The sequence below is a fragment of the Ictidomys tridecemlineatus genome, chromosome 5, assembly GCF_052094955.1.
Source record: "Ictidomys tridecemlineatus isolate mIctTri1 chromosome 5, mIctTri1.hap1, whole genome shotgun sequence".
Taxonomy (NCBI): domain Eukaryota; kingdom Metazoa; phylum Chordata; class Mammalia; order Rodentia; family Sciuridae; genus Ictidomys; species Ictidomys tridecemlineatus.
In genome coordinates, this window is record NC_135481.1 from 103,216,871 (window position 1) to 103,240,938 (window position 24,068).

The 24,068-nt window shown below is 38.2% G+C and overlaps 1 protein-coding gene across 13 annotated transcripts in view; it reads right to left on the reverse strand.

Moving 5' to 3' along the window:
* Ston2 (stonin 2) overlaps positions 1-24,068 on the reverse strand; it is a 133,818-nt gene that overhangs the window by 94,038 nt on the left and 15,712 nt on the right. For 8 of the 13 annotated variants that reach the window (XM_078050648.1, XM_040276382.2, XM_040276384.2 and 5 more), the window contains exons 2-4: positions 7,238-7,501; positions 4,398-4,673; positions 3,079-3,234 (exon numbers count right to left, since the gene is read on the reverse strand). In XM_078050648.1, coding sequence (XP_077906774.1) covers positions 3,079-3,234; positions 4,398-4,673; positions 7,238-7,325 — 520 coding nt within the window. In that variant the 5' untranslated portion in view covers positions 7,326-7,501. Of the gene's footprint in view, positions 1-3,078; positions 3,235-4,365; positions 4,674-7,237; positions 7,502-24,068 lie in introns of those variants that run through there. The other 5 variants (XM_078050647.1, XM_078050652.1, XM_021723820.3 and 2 more) reach the window with 3 other exon arrangements.

Below are 24,068 nucleotides of genomic sequence, written 5' to 3' on the forward strand. Positions count from 1 at the left end.
GTAAAAGGAATGTATTCTGCAGCCTTTTATTTAGTAGGTTCACTAATGAGTCAAACTGGATACTAGCAAGAGATTTAGGATTTGACTCTTAAATTTATTTCCTTTTTTTTTTTTTTTTTTTAACTACTCTTCTGTTGCAGAATCCTCTGTGGTTCTTAGACTTACAGGCTAGAAGCACTGCGTGTGTGAGAAAAAGTGTGTGTGTGTGTGTGTGTGTGTGTGTGTGTCTGCTTGCAGGGCTAGTCCTACACCAAGCTTATTCATGCTGTTTGCCTACTCATCAGGAATCAAGTCTGCTGGCAAATCATCCTACAGGCTCTTCCTAAGGCAAGGTTGAGTGAACTTTTCATACATGAAAAAGATGGATATTAATGTCTGAGCAATTTTCAAGCCAAAATTATGCTTTCATGCATTTGAAAGTTGTCATTTCTTGATTTTTTTTTTCTTAGCAATACTAATAAATATCATATCTTTAGAACACTTCAGGGCTGGGATTAGGGTAAAACAAGTGATACACTTGCCTTGGGTACAAAATTTAAGGGGATGCAAAAAACTCAGTCATAAACTGATACTCTAATGTAATAATTTCAAAAAATCAAAGTAGCAAACTATAGACAAATGGTTAATCACCTATTTTTATAAATAAAGTTTTACTAGAATGAACCAGGATTAGTGTATCAGAGTCATGCAAGTATTAACTGGATCTTGTCTTTAAAATATGGATATTGTTTTCATTGAGTATATTTTTGCATTGTTTTAAGTTTTAAAAATAATTTTAAATAATTCTCATTTTTAAATGATTAAATTTTTAAAAAACAATTTATACTCCAATTTTTACAAGATAAGCACCCTTCAAATAACCACTACACTTTGTTATGGAGCAAAAGTGTTTTGTTTATTTTCCAATATATCACAAAGGATATTAAAAAAGATATACTGAAGAATCAAGATTCAATAAAATTAATACTTTGTACTACTTCATCAAGTATATTGTTAAGTGAAATTGAAGGGTTTTCTTTATTATGAGTACATAAAGGCCAGAAATTAAACTCACTATTACTTTTGTACCATCAATGCAAATGCCAATGCAGTAAAAAGGGCAAATAAAATCTTAGAATTACTATGAAAATAATTTTGACCATACAGACCCCTTGGCAAGTCCCTGGGGTCAATAGGCAACTGTAGCCTTAAAGAATAAAGTTTTACCAATACATTAAAACCATTGTAAATAGGATAGAATCCTTAGATGGGGGCAACATAATTAAGACTTACCCCCAAATTAGTTTTACAATAATAAATGGGGAAGAGAAGCAAACTGACCCATCTGATATATAAACAGTTTTGAGCAACCACAAAATCTTTGATGAGGCTAAAGGTAAGATATGAAAAAGATGTAAAAAATCTGAATGCTATGAATATAATCAGTGACCTAAAGGTATGGCTATTTTAGGGCAAGTGGAGAAACACAATCCCACCTACCTTTCGCCTCCTATGCCTGGCCTCACCTCCCCTGTAAGAAAGGAGCAGAAGGCTCTAAAGCAGCAACAAAAGGAAGAGAAAGGCACAAATTACACAGCACACCCTATGCTGTTCCAAGATTCTGGGGTCAGTTAATGGAGCTCTCTTCTGCTGCTTCCTAGTGCACAATGTTGGGCACATTCCCAAACCACTACCTGTTTCAGTCTCCTCACAGAAATATGAATATAATTCGTATTATGAATATAATTCATAAAAGCTGGGACTGGGGGTGTGGCTCAGTGGTAGAGCACTTGCATAGCATGTATGTGTCCCTGGATTCCATTTCTAGCACCCCCTCTCCCCCCAAAAAAACGTTGAAAGCCATCTGATTGACCATTGCTAAGGTACTGGAAAACTGTATATGGGTAATTCATACAATGAATTACCTATTTTTTGTCTATTTTTCATATGATTACTATAAAGAGTATATGAGATGACAGAGTTAAAGTATTTATCATGGTGCCTAAGAGAGTAAGTATTCAATAAATATATCTTATTAGCTGGGCATGGTGGCACATGCCTGCAATCCTAGCTACTTGGGAAGCCAAGGCAGAAGGACTGTGAGTTTAAGTTCAGCCTGGGCAACTCAGTGAAGCTCTATCTCAAAATAAAATAACAGTAACAAAATAAAAGATCTGGGATGTTGCTCAGTGGTAGGGCACTTGCCTAGCTTATGCAAAGCTCTAGGTTTAATCTCCAGTACTGGAAAAAAAAAAAAGTATCCTGTTAAAAATAAAAAAATATATACTTCTGTACTTATTCATTACTATTTTCTTAGTCTGTTTCTGCTGCCATAACAAAATGCCTTAGACCGGGAAATTTATGAACAATAGAAATTTATTGCTTACCATTCTAGAAACTGGGAAGTCTGAGATCAAGGCACTAACAGATTCAGGGTTTGGTGAGGACCCATTCCTTAATTTTAGCTGTGCCCTCACATAGCACAAAGGACAAACACTATGTTGTCAAATGTGGGGACAGCTCCTTCAAGTATCTTTTATAAAGGCACTACTCCCAATCACAAGGATTCCATCCTCATGACCTATTCACCTCCCAAAGTCTTCCCTCCTTTTAATATCAACATATTGGGGATTTGATTTCAACAAATTTAGAGAGACAAAACATTCGAACTATAGTACCAGAGTTCAATAACTTTCCACTGCATGTAAAAATGCTTAGATCAGTGCCTTAGCAATGTTAAGATATTCAAAACGGGTCTTTTCCACCCTCCCCAGCCAGAGTGGAAGCCTGTTGGACCTGTCACATCATCCATGCTCCTTTGAGTAGCACAATAATTCACTGAAAAGCTCACACTTACATATGAAAAGTATACACAAAGGTGCAAATTATTATGTAAAAATTGAAATGTTTATTATATGGTTGAACCATGTTTTATATCTTCTTAAAAATCATTTTATTGGTGTTGAAAATATATTTGAAAAACAAATAATTTGTATAAAGTTAAACCAGAAAACATTGCCTTACAAACAGAAAAATGAGGAAATTATTCTTGTGGTACAAAGAATACCAAGATAGAACTTTTCTTCCTGCCTCCCCCACCTGTTTCTTTAGGAGATGGTGAGGTGCTGGCCCAGGGTGTGTCGTCTTCAAATTGAACCCAGTTGCTGATGGCTGAGGCCAGGTCAAGTGAGGGCTGCTCGGGGCTCTCGGGAGGAGAGGCCACTTCAGAGATGAGACCCATCTTTTCAGAGGGTCCTTCAGAATGGAAGAGAGAGGCAAAAAAGACGTCATTTTGTGAGCTGAGGTTGTGGCTCAGTGGCAGAGTGCTTGCCTAGCATATGTGAGGCACTAGGTTCGATCCTCAGCACCTCATAAATAAATAAAAAATAAAGGTACATCAACAACTAAAAAATATTTTTTAAAAAAGATGTCATTTTGTAAGACAGAGAGATGCTACATGCCTGGATTTAGAGACAAAGAGGGTGGTCACATGTCAAAAAATGTAGGCAGCCTCTGGAAGCTGTAAAGGGCCAAGTTATAGATTTGCCCTTAGAGCCTTCAGAAAGGAATGCAGTCTTGACAACATCCCAGGACACCCAGGACACAGAATTGTAAAATCATATAGTCTCATGTTGTTTAAGCTACTATGTTTGTGATACATTATTATAGCAGCAAGTAGAAACTAATATAGACTCAAAAGTTATCCAATCACCTTTGATGTTTCAGTACATGACACAACAATAAATAGCCAGGCTGCCAGAAAGGGAACTAACAACTGGCTTCTCTGAGTTTCTCAGTACAGCTTCTAGCCATTTAAATGCCACAAAATCAGTGCTTTACCAGTTTCAACCATCTTCACTCCTGAAGATTTGGAATCCATTCAGTAGTCTGAGATATGAGAATCTCCATGTTCAACTAATCTCACTGGGGACTCTACAAGACATGGTTAGTGATCTACTCTTTGAGAGACATTCATTTATATGCATAAGGAAATTACAATTTAGATACGTAAATAACTCCAATTCCTAATAGTTTTAAAAATACATGTATTCTTCTAAAGACAAGTCAACAGCCAAGGACAAGGATAAAAGGCTGAAAATGCCCAGAACATGTAAATTGTTTTGTGTGTATGGGGCTGTAGCTCAGTGGTAGAGCACCTGCCTTGCACATGTGGGGCACTGGGTTTGATCCTCAGCATCACATGAAAATAAATAAATAAAATAAAGATATTATGTCCATTACAACTGGGAAAATATTGGGAAAAAAACACTATATAATTAAACCAGATGAGATCTCTGTCTACTTTCTCCTATGCTGGAGCAAATAAAATAGAATCCTGGCAGCCCTAAATACTTCCCACAGAAAAGCATCCTACTGAGCACATACCAAGGCAGACCTTTTCTTCCTGCCTTCCCCACCTGTTTCTTTAGGAGATGGTGAGGTGCTGGCCCAGGGTGTGTCATCTTCAAATTGAACCCAGTTGCTGATGGCTGAGGCCAGGTCAAGTGAGGGCTGCTCGGGGCTCTCGGGAGGAGAGGCCACTTCAGAGATGAGACCCATCTTTTCAGAGGAATCATCCTGCTCTGAGTGGGAAAGGTCCTGGGAGGCTCCATCCACCACATGGTTCTCCCCAGAGGAAGTCTCAGACTGGTCTGAAGAAGATGACAGTACTGGGAGGTGTTCTTCGGTGCCCCCTGAAAGAGATACCAGATACTGCCATGTGAGGAAGTACAGTCATCAGAACTGTCTTACAGAGGCAAACACTAGGATGGGCAAAGGATGACCATGGGACTTACCATTATAGTGGGTGGGAAGATGAAACAGTTATTCTGATCCATCCCTATGCTAAATAACTGTTTCTCCAATAATTGTAAAAACTATATTAGCATGTCCCCAGTCAGTTTCTATACAGGTTAAGAAGCGGAGTCTTATTCACTATTTTTATCTCAGTATGTACTCCAGGGCTTGAGGATTACAAATTAAAATACTTAGAGAAGTCAACTAAGAAATATAACTAAGTCAAATGGAAAAAATGAAAGGCAACAGAAGCTTCTGGAGACTGTGTCTGAACAGAAGTACTTTTCTTCAGACCAAAAATATTTAAATACAAATTTCAAACTGTGTAGTCCAAGCTATGCATGTCTTCATGCAACAGGTGCAAACTCTGCACTAATGACTATGTGAATATGATACAGAGGCTCTTCCTGTAGCTTTGTATCACTTTATTGATCCTGGAATGTGTAATACACTTAGAATGTTTACGGTTTTTTTTTTTTTTGAAAATAAAAGAACCATATACTGCATATGATGGTGGATATATTTACATATGTGCTAAAATTCATCAAATTTATGCCAAAACCCACCAATTTTTACCACATGAATTTTTTTTGTTTTGTTTTTGTAATGGAGATTGATCCCAGGTGTGTTTTACCACAGAGCTACATCCCCAGACCTTTTTGAAACTTTTAAATTTTAAGACAGGGTCTTACTAAGTTGCTTAGGGCCTTTTAACTTGCTGACTCTGGCCTCAAACCTGCAATCTTATGCCTCACCATCTTGGGTCATAGAATTACAGGTTGCATATGCACCACATACCCAGCTACTTACATGAAACTTTTTAAAAAGCATAGAATTAACATGAAAATCCTTTTTCATATCACTAGCCAAATAAATTGGCAACCTGCATATAACCAAAGTCTTTAGAGTAGAACTACCTAATAGTAATAAGAGATGAGCCATAGTAATAAAAGTGAGCCATTGGACCCAATGTCTTTTTCATGCAAAGCACATCTTTACCACTAAACTAAATCCCTAGACCAAGAAACTTTTTTTTTTTTTTTTTTTGGTGGTGGTGGTGGTGGTGGGGTACCAGGAATTGAATTCAGAGGCACTCAACCACTCAGCCACATTCCCACACCCTATTTTGTATTTTATTTAAAAATAGGGTCTCAATGAGTTGCTTAGCACCTTACTGTTGCTGAGGCTGGCTTTGAACTATTAATCCTCCTGCCTCAGCCTCCCAAGCCACTGGAATTACAGGCATGTGCCACCATGCCTGGCCCAAGAACCATTTTTAATAATATGCATTTCAACCCAGTATATTGGAAATATATAATTTCAACATGTAATCAATATAAAAACTGTTGATGAGATATTTCACTTTTTTTAAAATTAGGTGTTCAAAATGCAAGTTAGGTACTTTTTACCTTCAGAACATTTCAATTCAGATTTGCCATATTTCAAGGACTCAGTAGTCATATGGGTATCACCTTGGGTGGCACTGTAGACTCATATTTTCCAGGTGTTATAAATGAAGGTCGGATGATTTCAGCTGGCAATGGCAGCTGTGGTACAGGACCAACTGGTATGGCTCTATAAATATTCCCTGGATCCTGCCTTGGCCTTCATCCCTGAGCATTAGTTCCCTAAAAGACACTATAATCACCTTTATCATGACCAGAGATGGCCATGCTGAGCTCTTTCTATGTGCCAGGCACTATTCTAAGCATTTTATGTATGTTAATTTGTTTGATTCTCATTCAACCTTCCCAAGTAGATACCACCATTACCCTCTTATGCAGATAATGAAACTGAACAGAGAGGTTAAATAAATAAATTTCCCAAGGGCATACCACTTATCTATGATGAAGCCAGGATTTGAACTCAAGCAATATGGCTCTGGAGCCAGTCACTTTTAACAGCTTCACTTTAAAAATTCAGAAAACCCAAACTGTTGGTGGAAGTAAGTGCCAAAAAGGCTGATAGTGAAGTACTTTGTAAAGATAAAGTTTATGTTCCTTAAGAACCAATACCGGGGCTGGGGATGTGGCTCAAGCGGTAGCGCGCTTGCCTGGCATGCGTGCGGCCCGGGTTCGATCCTCAGCACCACATACCAACAAAGATGTTGTGTCCACCAAGAACTAGAAAATAAATATTAAAAAAAAATTCTCTCTCTCTCTCTCTCTCTCTCTCTCTCTCTCTCTCTCTCTCTCTCTCTCTCTCTCTCTCTCTCTTTAAAAAAAAAAAAAAAAAAGAACCAATACCTTTGGTATTTCCAGGCTCTTTTCTAGGCCCTAAGGTTACTTAGATGCATCTCTAGACTTATAAATTTAAAAATTCACACATCTTGGGAAGGTGACTAAAGTAGACTTTCTTTGTTGTTAAGATCCTTTTCAAAGAATGACCAAGTAGAAGATATAACAAGCAGGCATGGTTCTTCACTAATCTTGTCACATTAGGAAATGAAAGCACTCCTTACCCTCAGAAGGGACAGGAAAAAGTGGCTCTTCATTGAAGGAGACCCACTCTGACTGATGCGTAGCAATTACGTGGTCCAAGGTCGTCATGCTAGGAAGGCATTGGTCATCTTCACACTGGTGGACCCTAGAATAATATCTGGGTGGAGGGGTATATGGCAGCACGGTCAACTTGGCCTACAGTCTGTAACAGGGGTCTTGCTGGGGGAAGTACTCAGAACATAGATTAGCCTTTCTTGCCTTTGATTAATCTGCCAAGCAGATATCTGTAAAACAAACAAACAAACAAAAAGCAAATGATAAAGGATAATCATCACATTTTACCAAATCCGAACAGGCCTAGGACTTTCAGCCCTGCCCATGAGAAATTCTGAGATAGTTTATAACTTGCCATATTTTTCTCTACTCCTATCTTGCCTTTATTATGATGAAACATTTGCCATTAGTATCAAGATCTCTGGATAAACCTTCATATCAGACTTCTGATCATCTGACTGATCAAATTTTGGTAACTAGGGTCCCTAATTTCCGCAATCTTTACATTTCAGAAATATTATCTATAATATAGTGCTATCATGGTAAAGCAAATATTAAAACTTTTCAAAGTGTTTTCACTTTATTTTACCAGATGGTAAAATAAAAGCATGTTCTTTTCTATTAAATCAGTGCAGTTTCTTGCCTTAGGCAGGTAACTTTTTGCAAGCCTGATTTAAATCTTTGGCAGAAACCCAACAATCTCCAGATTGTACCTCCAAGCATGGTTTACCAATCAAGAAAAATCGAAATGGAATTATCTCATTCATTTGGAGTAAGAGGATAGGGAATATTTGCTTTAGTGAAAAATATGAATTAAAGAAATACAGTTTCAAGCTAGGCCAATTTGAATTAGCACATAAATGTCAAGTCTTTATTTACATTGCAATTATGTTCTATGTATACAGAAGCACAGTTAACTGGCTTATAATTTTGTTTATGCTGTTAATGTCTTTTAACAACTTGAACCTACCTCTTGATCTAATGATGAATTAATAAAATAGGAATTAATGCAAAATTAATATGCTTCCACAAAAGAGCTACTATGTTGAGCAAAATCAGTTCTTACTAACTGAATACTCACAATATTCAGATAGTTTCTAGAAAGACTTAACTCATAACCTTCCCACTGGCATACAAAAACAAGAAAAGCTGAGGAAATTTTACATTACTATCTTCAACAAATAACCTACACTGGGCAAAATCAAAATAGAAACATTTAATAGCTTTTGCCTTTTATGATTAAAACAGTTTTGTTTTATACATCCTAAAACAATTTAATTTTCTATAAAATTTATAACTTTCAGAAACACATTTTCAGGCCATCCTTAATTTGATTTAATAGCCATTTCAGCTGAGTAGGACAGGTGATACTATAATTCTTTTACAGAAGAAGAAATCTGGTCAGAAAAATTAAGTTATTTATTCAACATTTTTAGTGTTCTCAAACCCTTATTTGATGTCCTAAGATTCTTAAGATGCTTTTTCTAAGTGGAAGAATTCCTCAGGAGAGTGATTAAATAACTCTTTTTCTCCATAATAAAATACCACATAAAGAATGATCAAGTAGGAGGCACAATAAGCATCAAGCTAGGAGGGGATGGGTATAACCCTTTAATGGAGGTTGGTCTTTGGATGCCAAAACACTTGAACCTTTGGGTTATAAGCCACAAAAAAAAAGTACTACAGAATGTATAGAGACTATCACCCACTAAAATACAAACACCAATAACAATGAATAGCCTGGGAAACTCCTTATGTGGAAATCTGCCAGAATACCCAAGGTATACAGAGGATGGAACACCCAGAAATCTCTATCCAAGTCCTTTCATGAGATCCTTACCAGTCACAGGACAGGACATATTCAAACTGCCTTGGGAGTGCACATCTCCTAAACCAGATCTTACCAGAGAGCACTGCAGAGCCCACACTCAAAAGAGCTGATATCCATGAGCTTCTGCCTATAAAGGTTTTTTTTTTTTTTTTTGAGCCCTGTCAAACATTAGTGTCACTCAATGTGGTTATGGCTATAGGCCAAGACAAGACAGCAAATATGAAGAGTCAGATTCCTCTCTCCACAACAGCAGCAGCATGTAAACCGTATCTCCCACCCCACCCTCTCTAAAAGAAAGCCACAAAACAAGCCCATGTGCTGACACATGCAGCATCATAACTCAATGGGGAAAACATCCTGCTGATCCCGTGATGATGAACATAGCAAAATCCATGGATGAGTGAGGTGGGGGAGGGGATAGGAAGAAAGAAGCAAAAGGTAAAGGTACTGGGAAAATACCTAGGAATTTTAAAATCTGGGGGGTCTTAAAGATCAATAGTGCAGCTCCTAAGCTTCACTGATGAGAAAACTGAGGTTCAAGGAAATTAGGTATAACCACAGAGATTGTGAGAACATGGGATAGGAAGAGAGTCTGTCTGGATTTGAGACCTGTATAGTCTTGCTTCAGTTCACCCCTATACAGAAAGAATAACAAAACTCACTTCATAATTCTAAATATTAAGTGAGATCATGTATATCAAGTACTTGCTACTGAATATAATAAGCCCTCTGTAACAATGACAATGATAATAACAGCATGTGTCCTTACAGAGGGCAGACTCTGCACCAGGCCCCATTCCAAACCCTTTGTAAATGTTAGCCATAACTATCACTGCTGTTGTTAAATGTATCACCCAAGGCTGCACAACTCCTTAGTGGAAGTCTTAGGACTAGAATGCAGGTGTAAGGAAACCACCTCATTTCTGTCACTTACATATTTAATGATTTCCCTGTGTAGTTACTGTAAAAGCAGTTCCCCTAGATGTCAAGTGGAGTCAAGTGCTTAGTTATAGGGCCCAGAAGGCCAATTCTGAAACTTCTTCTTTATTGCCAAGATACATTCTGGTTGAGGAACATCACAGAAGGTATGAATGAAAAAGAGCCCCAAAGATCTATCTACCCTTACTTAACTTGTCACAGGTCAGACATGGGGCAGTTATAAATAATATGTAGTCACAAGAAGGACTTTTATTACAGGATCCCGCGCATAATCCCATGAAGTGGATTCTAGGCATTTACCATGGAATATTTAATAAACCCTAAGACATTAAGCCTTTAGAAGGACTATGCTTGCAGCTCAAAATCCACAGAGAAACCCAATAATTGTGAGGCTATATTCAGATTAGGATTAGTTTCTCAGTAAAAACCTTACCCCATTTTTAGAATGTGAATCATAATGGGAGGCTTAGAGTCACCACAAATGAATACTGACTCAGAATCAGCAGCAATGCCATGGAAAAGACACTAGAAATTTCACTAAAGTTTTAAGCTTACCACTCCAAAGAGATACTTCTTTCTCAGCACTGCTTACCACTGAAAATTGGGAGGTGGACAATAAAATTTTCTGATAAGATTTAAGTCATCAAAGTAGATTTGTGTTATGTCAACCCTATAAAATACATTCATGACCCCTGTATATATGGACGTGCACCAGATGCCCTTGGAGAATGGTGACCCTTGAGTAGCTCACAAGCCAGTTGGGAGATGAAGAAACACAATGGCAAACCCAAGTCTGGGAATAATTGCCTGCTGAGGGACACACTGCAAGTTCTATGACAGTTTAGCCATAGGAAATCTTTGAGGACTGGAATTGTAAGAGGCTGAGCAGGTTTCTTGGATTTGAAGGATGTCCTTAGTTTTAGACCACCAGAAAGGATGAGCAAGAATGTCTTTGGGAAAGAGGATCAGCATGAGACAAAGTTAACCATCATACCTCAGTAAGGATTGTTTCTGGGTCAGTATGATGGGAACAGAGGTACAGATTCAATGGGAAATGAGGAGATGCTCAAGGTTTAGAAGTAGAAAGACTGACTTAAGAAGAATGAGTAGGGGACATTAACATTGCTGGGTAAGAGCCTGGAGATGAATGTTATCAGCTGGGAAGGTCCCTCTGGTGTGTTCCACAAAATCAGGGACTGATATTATCAGGAAGAAGTACTGGGCACTCTGTTCTGGACTTGCTCTAGATTCTAAGGGTGCTAGGAAGAGCAATACACCTTTAGGTAGCTTATAGTCAACTGCAGGGAAATGTGACAGTGACATAAAATAATAACCCCTGCTTTCTGACCTATTCAGATGGGTTATCCATCTAAGTGCAACAGCAGAGAGGAAGGGCATTCAGAGGCTCCTCGGGGCCTGAGCAGTAGATGGTCTTGAGCTGCACCTTAAACTGGAAAGGAGGGCTCTGAGTGAAAGCAGAGGGGCAACATCATTTAGAATAAAGGCACAGGAAGGGCATGGCTACCCAACTGAGTTATGTCCTGTTTATCTGAAGAGTTAAAGTGGTATCAGGCTTGTGGGACAAAGAGAGCTTAGAACAGTGACAGCTCTAGATTTCAAAGTGAGTTTGTTCTAGAAACTATCCTTTCCATTACCACTGCTGATGCCTGGGTGCAGCCCTCTTGGTCTCTCATCTAGTTACCAGTCTCTTACCTGTCTCCCTACCTTCAATATCATCCCACTATCCTGTTACCCACCTATTATGCTTGAGTGGTCTTCTTAAAACTTGAAAATGGCCATGCCATGGTCTACTTAAAAACTCTTTGATGGTTCCTCACAGGATAAAGTGATATGAGAAATAAATAAAGGCTCCTGATAGGAGAGGCATACCAGCTTTGTCTATGGATATACCCTTAGCATTGAACAGAGCACCTGGGACACGTTAGGGGCTAATAAATACTGCCCTTTGATGCAGGCATTCTGTGATTCTTCCCTATCTACATCTCTAATCTCCTGCCATTACCTCCCCATGTAAACCCTGCATTTTTGATAAACAATTATTTTTCTCCAAAGACTTTTATTGCATATACATTATCCTCTTCAACCATGTATTCATATATTTATCAATTAAATATGCTATTAAGTGTTCTCTCCACTTTTATTTCATGAGCTCCGAATCACCTTCAAGTCTTAGCTCACTTGTTGTCTTGGGTTTAGTAACAAGCTTTGACACCAAGTGGAAATCACTGAATTAAATGAAAGAGAAGACAGATTCTTCTGCTGTGAAGACTTTAAGTTGGACATGTTAGCTATTTTTTTGGCCACTCAAAATTAAAAAAAAAAAAAAAGCCTTCCTTTTTTTTAAGAGGAAAAAAATGCTCTCTTCCATCCCTCATGACAAATTATTTATTTCAACGGCTGTTAGACTCTTGAAGAAATACTAAATGGTGCAAAGGCCTTGCATGCATTCAAGAGCAGTGTGCAAGCAATGGACATTTGGTGCAAGCCCAGAGGCAGTTACGATCCAATTCAGTGATGATGGCACCAAGTGCAACATCCTAATCAGACCTGGAGGTGTGACTCTGACTCTGTCCACTGTTGGAAAGATTCTTTGGTACCTATTTTTCAAGTCAAGTTTCACAGTCGTCCACTAATCCAATGAGCTCTCCGATTCCTTCAATAGATTCCTTTCCTTCTTATATTAGCCAAGGTGATTTCTGTTGTTTGGAACCAAGAACTGTGATATATAATGCCCTCAACTTGCACTAATTCCTCATTTGTTCTATATACTGATAGTATCTTAACCTATACTCACATACCAAATTAAAACAAAACTGCTAATGTGATTAACATGTTAACTAGCCCGTGAGGAAAGAGACTGTACCTTTTTCTTGCTGTCTCCAACTCCTAGAACAGAGGGTATGGCATTTAGTAAATACTTGTTGAGTATCAATGATTGAATTAATTAATTAATTAACTTGTTTATCAAGAAGGCATCTCTGAGTCTTCTGAAATAGAAAATATTTTAGGAAGATTTATTTCTTTTTTAAAAAAAAATACCTTTATTTTATTTATTTTCACATGGTGCCTGGGATTGAATCCAGTACCTCACACATGTTAGGCAAGCACTCTACCACCGAGACACAACCCTGGCCCCTGAGAAGATTTATTTCAACACTAGGTATAAAATAGTTTGGGAGAGAATCTGGATATAGGGCAACATGTTTACTTCCCTTTTTTTAAATCTAAAATTATGCTATTCAATTCCAATTTAGTAGCCACTAAACACAGGGACTATTGGAATGTGGCTAGTCCAAACTAAGTTGTTCTTAAAGATAAAATACACATCAGATTCCAAGAAATATAAAATGTGTAGAATGTCTAATAAATTTTTGTGTTGATTACATGTCAAAATGATATATTGGATGTATTGAGTTATATAAAATACATTGTTAAAATTTCATTTAAAAGTAAAATGACTAAAAATTTTAAAATAAAATGTTTGTGGCTTATACTATATTTTGTTGGAAAGCATTGCTCTAGAGCAATCCATTCTTTATTTCATAGCTATTTTTGAAGCTATGTCTCACTAGACAGAATATTTCCCTCAGTGATTTATCTTTCAGTCTGAATATTTTCAATGAGGAGCTGGTTGTAATTCTCCATGCATATAATGTATCTTTTTTCTCTAATTGCTCTCAAAATTTTTTCTTTAGTTTTTAGCAATAGACTACAGTGTATCTAGATGTGGCTTTCTTACAAATCATAAATCTGTGGAGTTTCTTGGATTATGTCAATTTTTTTCATTACATTTGACAAAAAGGGTCACTACTTCAAACAAGAGTTTCTTCCCCTTTTCCCATTTCTTCGGTAATATTTTTAAACTTTTCATTGAAGTACAGCAGACACTCAGAAAATCTCCATCACTTATATTGATTTGGTCTCAAATTCACTGACTGCAGATCCTCTGCAGGATTTGATTCTAGGCTTTGTTACATGGATTGAATACAAGTCTTACTCCAGAGCAATGGTTGACAAATTGCAGCTGCAGCCTAGGTCAGGCCCTCTACCTTTTTTATAAATAAAGTTATATTGGCACACTGTCACACATATTAACTTAAATATTATCTGTGGACGTTTTTACTTTCCATGGCTGAGTATTTTTGACAAATATTGTATGACTCACAGAGCCTAGAATAATTACTGAATAATTAATAATGATATTTATTATTATTATTACTACTGGATTTTTTATATTAAAAAAAATTTATAAGCCCTGCTTGAGAGCATGGTCCTCACCCCTAAGACACAGACTTTCTGTATCTTGGCTGGATGCTCAGGATGTTAATAAAGTGTAAGGTCTTTCTACTTTGGCTTTATGTACTCTGTCATCTTCTCAGTCTTGGAGCCGCCTCCTTTAGTAAGCTTTATATGGTTTTAGTCTATAGATGTACACACTCCAGCACTGCCAAGGATTCTCCCAGTATACCCAGACACACTTCTGCTTCCCTCTCTCCTTCCCCATGCACCTCTCTTCTGTTTAGTACCCTGATATGATTAGAAACAGTTTGTTCCCCATGTGCTAGAAGCCTGGTCCCCAGAGTGGCAGTGCTGAGGTGGTGGTAGCTTTAGGGGGTGGAACCTAGTGGAAGGTAATAAGGTCCCAGGCTCCACCCTCATGAATGGATTAATACCATCTCATATGAGCAGGTTGTTATAAATTAAGGTTTCCACATGTCATTATCCCCTCTGGTCACAATGATTTCCTTTCCTCTTCTCTGCCATGTTTTAACACAGCCATGGACCTTAGCCAGGACACCAGTGCCATGCTTTTTAGAACCTCCAGCCACCAGATCGTAAGCCAAAAAAACTCTTCTTTATACATTACCTAGCATCAGGCATTTTGTTAGAGCAACACCAGAGAAAGACACTATTCTGCAGATTCCAGCTGTTTCAATGGCCCCAGACCTGAATCTCTATTTCCTTAGCTCAACAGGACTGCTATACTCAGTTTAGACTCCAGCTGATTACACTATAGTCAGAAAACTCTCCCCTGGAAGAGAGCCAAGGTAATGGTTGGTGGGACTCACTTCATAAGTTTTCCTTCCCTTAGGATATAAATCTTGTACCGCCTGTTGTCGAATGCCTGAAAATAGCTGCCTCATATGTGGACATTTTGTGGTTATTTACTGCAGAAGGGCCAGTTTGTTGCCAGTTAGAGCCAGAATTGGAAGTCCCCCTAAAAAAAACAATAATTCCTGACTTCTGTTCAATTTTTTAAAGTGACTAGTCCTGATAACCTAAATAAAGGTAATTTTATATTAATGTACTAGAAATTAACTAACATTTTCCAAAACTTTTATAAATCACAAGAATAATATATAGCCATGTGGATTAACTCTGTCCCTCCAGAGTTGGGACAATGTTTTACTTTATTAGGTTAGCTACACTATGAAATACAAAATATGCTTGCTTGGCTAGTGATCCAAAAGAAGTCGTATAAATCTCTGGCCATCTTCCCCTTTCCCTATTTTTACATATGTAATTAACTAGATAGCTTCTTTGAAAATCTTGGTATTGACTTGTTGGATTTGAGGCTACTGGCAAACACTACCCAATTAAGAAACATTTTAAACTGCATCTTGGTACCAATTCTAAACCCCCAACTCAGGCCTCAATTTTTTCCTTGTCAAGAATAAACATCTAAAGGTCCAAAGGTAAACCAGGAAGGAAGGAAAAATAAGACCACATGGATTCTGTATATTTTTAGACTTTTCTTCTAAAGCTAGATATTCTATTAACTCATTGAGCATCTACTGTGTACCAGAATTATGAGCAGTACAATACAAAATGATATTAGGCATGGTTTTATACTTGGAGATCTCTGTCATAGTGGGTTACAAAAACCACAAAAGTTTAATCAGGAAGCTAAAGTAACCATACTGCTCGCTTGATAAGTTCTTAGAGTAAACAGAAGGGTAGAAGGCCCCATGACCCTATGAGAAAGACCTGAATCAGATTAAGGATATTCCTTTATGATAGAATATTTTTCATTAATAAAACCTAAACAAAGTTCCTTGGAGAACAAACACACACACACACACACACATTTTCATTGACAGGCACCTTAATGCTCTTAAAAGAAATATAATAGAGTTTGTTGACACTGGTTGTTTACTTTTCATATTTCAACCTTTTTTTCCTTTCATTCTTTCATTTAAATCTTTCATTCTTGAGGGGAGAAAAGGAGATTGACCGCTCTCCTTCCAATTTTCAACAGAAATTGAAGGAAAAAAATTAATATCTCAGCTTCAAATTAAAGACATCTGAGGAAGAACTCCAAATGGAACAAATGGCACGCATCAACTGTAGGGAATAACTACACGTGAGTCTATAAAATAAATCCCCACTTATTTTTTCAATCATATATATCATAGTCCCCTACCCACAGGTGTCTTTTCTATTTCTAAATTCATATTGTGTGTGTTCATGAATGTGTTCACATATACATAACATCTACATAAATAAGTGCATATGCATCCCAATGTTATAGTTACAAAATACACTATTGTGTAATTTTTCTTCAAATAACCAACCTTTATGGCTGTGCTATCCAACAATTCCACTGCCCCACATTCCAAGGCCCAGTTAAAAGTCACACTTCACTTGAAAAACAGGTTAGGCATAGCCTCTGATCTTTGATGCATTCCTGAGGAAGTGACCTTGAATGACATCCCCAGGCACCTGAACAGTGTGTCACATCAGTGAATGACCCTGATAAGAGGTCAGACTTTAAAATGTGCAGAACACTTTTAGTCTCTTGAACTCTTAAGAAAGTACTGGCTTACTCCATCTTGGCAAATTCCTCTTAGCTTACCTCAGTTTCATATTTTTGTAATAAGGATACTAGAGTTCATCTGTATGAAGATAACGAGTTGATGTGGATTTCTTCTCATCTATATTTTAGAGCCATGAGTTTATCACTGTGGATGTTCTAATATTATTAGACTGTCAGTTTCCTATGAGTCTAAAGGGTTCTATTGGTAATTGGTAGCCATATTTCCTGCACATAACTGTGTAGCTTTACAAGAAACTTAGCAAAGTGTGTGTGTGTGTGTGTGTGTGTGTGTGTGTACATACATACATACATACATACATATATTTTTGGTTGTTTGTTTAAGCTATTGCAATTAGATACAACTCTAATGGAAAAAAATGGGAGAGATAAATCATGGCAAGCAGAGTCTAAGATGATCCATGATCTTCACATCTTGGTATTACTCCTATGAATATGTATGACAAAAAGGACTCTACAGATGCAATTAAGGTTATCACTCAGTTGACTTAAGAAGGGGGATTATCCAGGTGAAGTCCCAGACCACTCTGTATCTGGCCACTTGGAAAGAAAAGTATTTGAAATGGGGATTTTCTCCATGCGATGTCTTTAATCCCAGAGTTGAAAAAAATACAAGTGCTGCCAAAGAACTCAGTGAATAGGAGAAAATACCCTTGGCAATAACTGTGCCACTGGGAGATGGGCAGGTGCCAGGCATGTTACAACAAGAGCAGGAATTTCCTAAAACTACAGGCAATTTTTAAATTCTGGTAATTATTAAATGACATGATGTGGGTAAGAATGCTTAGCAGAATGCAGCATATTATTAAAAAGAAAGGACTGCACATTGTTGTCTATCAAGTGGCAGAATGTAGAAAGAGGCTTTGTCCCTAAAAACAAAGTCAAGTGCTTTGGAGCCCTCCTTTTTTGTGGCTATGAGGTGGGCAGAGGCACAAGGAAGGGAAATCTTGTTGACAATGATGCCCATGACCTGTCTCCCACCATCCCCGCCCTGGATCCAAGCACTATTCATATGCAGATTCATTTTGCAATCTCATAAAATGGTATATGTTATCGCTTTTGTTCCTCTCACCAACTTTAGGAGGTAGGTCATCAACATTTAGCTGATTGGCTCCTCTGCGGTGATGCTCATGGGGCTGTTTCCCTGCCCTTTCAGACCATGAAGCTGCTCATTGGGGGACTTTTTTGGCTCCACCCACGCGACCCAGCCAATCGGCCTCAAGAGCAGGAGGATGGTGGGAGGTGGAGAGGTTGGTGGTTGTGAGAGAGGCTTGTGGGAAGCTGGTGGTAGCAGTTGGGCTCTGAGGGTTTTTCCTAAGGAGCTGTTTTGTTTGGCCTGTGTGGCTCTAAAAATAAAGTTCGTTTCTTTTGACAAGTGGCTCCTGAATTGTGCCCAGCCAGACTGCGGCATTTGGTGGCCCGTACCCTCGACCTTGGAGTTATCAGCACCATTTAAAGCAGGGTGAATTATTTTTAATATTGTTAATAATATCATCATTTTTTATGGTTTCAGGTAAAATAATTTATTTGTGCCTCAGTTTCCTAATCTTTAAAGGAAGGGGAAGGAACTAAGTATGAATTACAATTCCCATGTAGCATACTATAATTTTTGTTTACATTAACTTTTTTTTTAATGATTTTTTTTTCATTTTTTTTTATTGGTTGTTCAAAACATTACAAAGCTCTTGACATATCATATTTCATACATTAGATTGAAGTGGGTTATGAACTCCCAATTTTACCCCAAATGCAGATTGCAGAATCACATCGGTTATACATCCACAATTTTACATAATGCCCAATTAGTAATTGTTGTATTCTGCTACCTTTCCTATCCCCTACTATCCCCCCTCCCCTCCCCTCCCTTCTTCTCTCTCTACCCCATCTACTGTAATTCATCTCTCTCCTTGTTTATTTTCCCATTCCCCTCACAACCTCTTATATGTAATTTTGTATAGCAATGAGGGTCTCCCTTCATTTCCATGCAATTTCCCTTTTCTCTCCCTTTCCCTCCCATCTCATGACTCTGTTAAATGTTAGTCTTTTCCTCCTGCTCTTCCTCCTTGCTCTGTTCATAGTTGCTCTCATTATATCAAAGAAGACATTTGGTATTTGTTTTTTAGGGATTGACTAGCTTCACTAAGCATAATCTGCTCTAGTGCCATCCATTTCCCTGCAAATTCTATGATTTTGTCATTTTTTATTGCTGCATAGTACTCCATTGTGTATAGATGCCACATTTTTTTTTATCCATTCATCTATTGAAGGGCATCTGGGTTGGTTCCACAATCTAGCTATTGTGAATTGTGCTGCTATGAACATCGATATGGCAGCATCCCTGTAGCATGCTCTTTTAAGGTCTTCAGGGAATAGTCCGAGAAGGGCAATAGCAGGGTCAAATGGTGGTTCCATTCCCAGCTTTCCCAGGAATCTCCAAACTGCTTTCCAGATTGGCCGCACCAATTTGCAGTCCCACCAGCAATGTAGAAGAGTACCCTTTTCTCCACATCCTCGCCAGCACTTGTTGTTGTTTGACTTCATAGTGGCTGCCAATCTTACTGGAGTGAGATGGTATCTTAGGGTGGTTTTGATTTGCATTTCTCTGACTGCTAGAGATGGTGAGCATTTTTTCATGTACTTGTTGATTGATTGTATGTCCTCCTCTGAGAAGTGTCTGTTCAGATCCTTGGCCCATTTGTTGATTGGGTTATTTGTTATCTTATTGTCTAATTTTTTGAGTTCTTTGTATACTCTGGATATTAGGGCTCTATCTGAAGTGTGAGGAGTAAAAATTTGTTCCCAGGATGTAGGCTCCCTATTTACCTCTCTTATTGTTTCTCTTGCTGAGAAAAAACTTTTTAGTTTAAGTAAGTCCCATTTGTTGATTCTTGTTATTAACTCTTGTGCTATGGGTGTCCTATTAAGGAATTTGGAGCCCGACCCCAGAATATGTAGATCGGAGCCAACTTTTTCTTCTATCAGACGCAGAGTCTCTGATTTGATATCAAGCTCCTTGATCCATTAGAGTTAACTTTTGTGCATGGCGAGAGGAAGGGATTCAGTTTCATTTTTTTGCATATGGATTTCCAGTTTTCCCAACACCATTTGTTGAAGATGCTATCCTTCCTCCATTGCATGCTTTTAGCCCCTTTATCAAATATAAGATAGTTGTAACTTTGTGGATTAGTCTCTGTGTCCTCTATTCTATACCATTGGTCCACTCGCCTGTTTTGGTACCAGTACCATGCTGTTTTTGTCACTATTGCTCTGTAATATAGTTTGAAATCTGGTATCGCTATACCGCCTGATTCACACTTCCTGCTTAAAATTGCTTTTGCTATTCTGGGTCTTTTATTTTTCCATATGAATTTCATGATTGCTTTATCTATTTCTTCAAGAAATGCCATTGGGATTTTGATTGGCATTGCATTAAACCTATAGAGAACTTTTGGTAATATCGCCATTTTGATAATGTTAGTTCTGCCTATCCATGAACAGGGTATATTTTTCCATCTTCTAAGATCTTCTTCTACTTCTCTTTTTAGGGTTCTGTAGTTTTCATTGTATAAATCTTTCACCTCTTTTGTTAGGTTGATTCCCAAGTATTTTATTTTTTTTGAGGATATTGTGAATGGAGTGTTTTTCCTCATTTCCGTTTCAGAAGTTTTGTCGCTGATATACAGAAATGCCTTTGATTTATGCGTGTTGATTTTATATCCTGCCACTTTGCTGAATTCATTTATTAGTTCTAGTAGTTTCTTTGTAGACCCTTTTGGGTCTTCTAAGTATAGAATCATGTCATCTGCAAATAGTGATAATTTAAGTTCTTCTTTTCCTATTTTTATGCCTTTAATTTCTTTCGTCTGTCTAATTGCTCTGGCCAGTGTTTTGAGAACTATATTGAATAGAAGTGGTGATAGAGGGCATCCCTGTCTTGTTCCAGATTTTAGAGGGAATGCCTTCAACTTTTGTCCATTCAGAATGATGCTAGCCTGAGGCTTAGCATAGATAGCTTTTACAATGTCAAGGTACGTTCCTGTTATCCCTAGTTTTTCAAGTGTTTTGAACATAAAGGGATGCTATACTTTGTCGAATGCTTTCTCTGCGTCTATTGAGATGATCATATGGTTCTTATCTTTAAGCCTATAATATCATAATTTTAAAGACGACAAACTGAGGTCAGAGATGTTAAAAAACTTGCTGTGAACTTTCAAGTCCATAAAGTAGTAAATGATAGTTCTAGGATTCCAACCCAAATCTTCCTGACTTCTAAGGCTATTCACAGACAATTCTTGAACTCATTCATTCATCTAATACAGATTAGGAGCCTCCAATGTACCAAGCTCTAACCCTATACTAGATGTTAGGGATCCAGAAATAAATATAGACTCTAGGAAGGCTGATTAGCCAATAGCCTTACACCATGATGGATTTCAAATGTCACAATGGAAGGACTGAAAAAAGATGTGACTCCTACAACCTTAACTCATGTCATAATACCAGACCACTCTGCATAGAGTTCAATGTTTATCTCTTGTAACTCTTGTAGTTACCTTGTATCTAACAAAATTACACTACGTTATGGGTTTTGTATGTGTGAATATACATTAAAGGTTCAATTTGGTTAAGTGGAAACATACCAAAACAGATCATAATATTTTTCTAATCTTGTCTTGAAACTTCAGTATTTATAATATGTTGCAAATCTCAGAGAAAAATCAATGAACATTGGGCTCTCTCCACCACCTCTGAGAGGCAGTTTATTTCAGAGGATGACCAAAGGTCTCAGGTCTGAGGTGTGGGGAGCTCATGGGGGCCTCATGGAAGACTCTGCATCAAACTGGATCTTAGAAGGACACATAGCACATTGATTCAGAGCACAAGCTCTTCAGGCATACGGGCTAAGTCCTCTGGCTGTTAACTGTAACCATGGGTATCACTCAGTTGACCTTAAGAAGGGGGATATCCAGATGAGGTCCCAGACTACTCTATATCTGGTCCATGGAAACAGAAGCATTTGAAAGGGAGCTTTTCTCCACAAGATGCCTTGAATCTCAGAGTTCAGAATAAATAAATAAAAGTGCTGCCAAAGAACTCAGTAAATATAGGAGAAAATATTCTTGGTAACAATTCTTTCGTTCTCTAAGCCTGAGTTTTATATATTAGTATCTACCTCAGAGACTCCTGTAGGATGAAAAAAAGATGCTACAATGTAAGGCTTTGGTATAGTGAATAACAAGTGCTAAATTGATAGTAGACTTTACCATTGCTATTTCTACTAAAAAAGGATGAGTAGGAGTTAGCTTGGTAAAGAAAGAGTAAGAACTTGATGATTTCATTCCTGTGGTAATGGCATTCAGGAAGTGAAAGTGGAAGGAAAGGGGAGACCTTAGAAATTTGGGTGAAAAAGGAAGTAGTTGTGAGAGACAGTAATGAGACAGGACACAGCTAGGCCAGCCCGATGCAAGGCATTGTTGGCCTGGAAATGAGCTGGGAGAGAAGGTTGGGAGGCAGTCCTACCACAGTGGGCGAAATTGAGGCCTCATTCACAGGGACATCTCTGTGAGCAGTGCCATTGGGTAGGTACAACACAGCCTGTGCAGCTGAAGGGACAGCCTGCCTACATGGCTTTTCCCAGGCCCTGAACAGCAGGCATTGCTGTTGTGCTCAAAGTGTCTCATTGCTAGTATGCCCAAACCACCCATTTCAGTCAACAATGGACAGCAGTGTGACCAGAGGCATCACCAACTTCTTTGGGATATATGGAAATCATGTCCAAAGAAGTCCATTTGTGACATGAGAGTGTGAAATTATCTTTATTTATCATACAGCTGCAAGATCACAGACCTTCGTTTTAGAGGAAAATAGCTCCAGGCCACAAATCCCAAGTGTGGTGACTTATTCTCCACTGAAGTTATCTCAACATGGATTGTCTAGAAAAACACAGAGCTTTATTCCTCCAGGTAGATGACAGAGAGAAAAACGATTTCTCCATCCTTCCTGCTTCTGTAGATATGAAACTTTCCTCCTGGGTAGATCTACCTCCCCTGCATGCTTTTCCTGCCACTCAGACCTCCAGCATCGCAGATGCCCTCACCAACGCTCCATCCTTCATTGCACAACTCCAGGTGGCGCCATTCAGACAGATCCAATGTGATGAACTGCACTCCCTTACTTAAACTCTGCCCTGGAGATGTATAAGCCAGCAGCCCTGCACATCACATCCACATGTTGGAAAAAGCAGGAAAATGATGAATGTGCAGAGAAAATTTTGGGCACAAGATGAAAATACACAAAATGCTTATATCTATAGGAATCCTTGGGTTATTCTATATTCAACAGAACAAAAGGAACAACAATGATAAGAAATTGCAATTAAGCTTGAGTGATTAGAAGAACATAGTGCCATTAGCAGCTGAATTGAGGGCAGAGAATGTCCCAGTACATATTCTAAAGAAATTAGGAGTGGCCCCATAAAGACAATTAAATGGAAGTGAAGAGGGAAATGAGTTTTATCTGGGACACGTTGAGATTCAAGGTTTGTGAAACAAAAAAGCAGTTAGAAAAAGTGTAGATTTGGCACCCACAGAAAAATTAGGGGTAAAAAGTTAAGATTTTTAAAGTCATCCATGAAAGATGGTATTTGAAACTAAGGGAATAAATAAGTTATCATTGTGGGAAGTAAAAAGATAGACAAAGAAGCTGACTCATTCTCGGAGCATGCCTATACATGGAAGGGGACTTGGAAAAAAGGGGAGCCTCAAGTGACAGCCAGACAGCGAGAGAAATAGAAAAACAGAGGCTTCCAAAGTCATGGAGGCAGAGAGAGGTTTTCAGAAGGTAGGTTTCTCTAGTATACACTGCAGAGACATAAAGGGGCTCAGAGAGTCATTAGTGACTCTAGAGTCACAGGAGTGTTGGCTCCATAAGGGATGGGACATGCCCTTCCTAGTCATGTTTCCAATGCTCAGCACTGGTGACACAGAGAAGAGCAACAAGCATTGCTGGAATAAAGTTGAACAGCTGACCTGGAAGCTTGATTGCAAGGAGTTAATAATAAACCACGATTATAGTTTAAAGTTTAGTGACTCAATACAACTTTATAAAAGAAAGTTAAAAAAATAAAAAACTACCAGTGTACACTCCGTTAACCTCATTACATGATTCTACA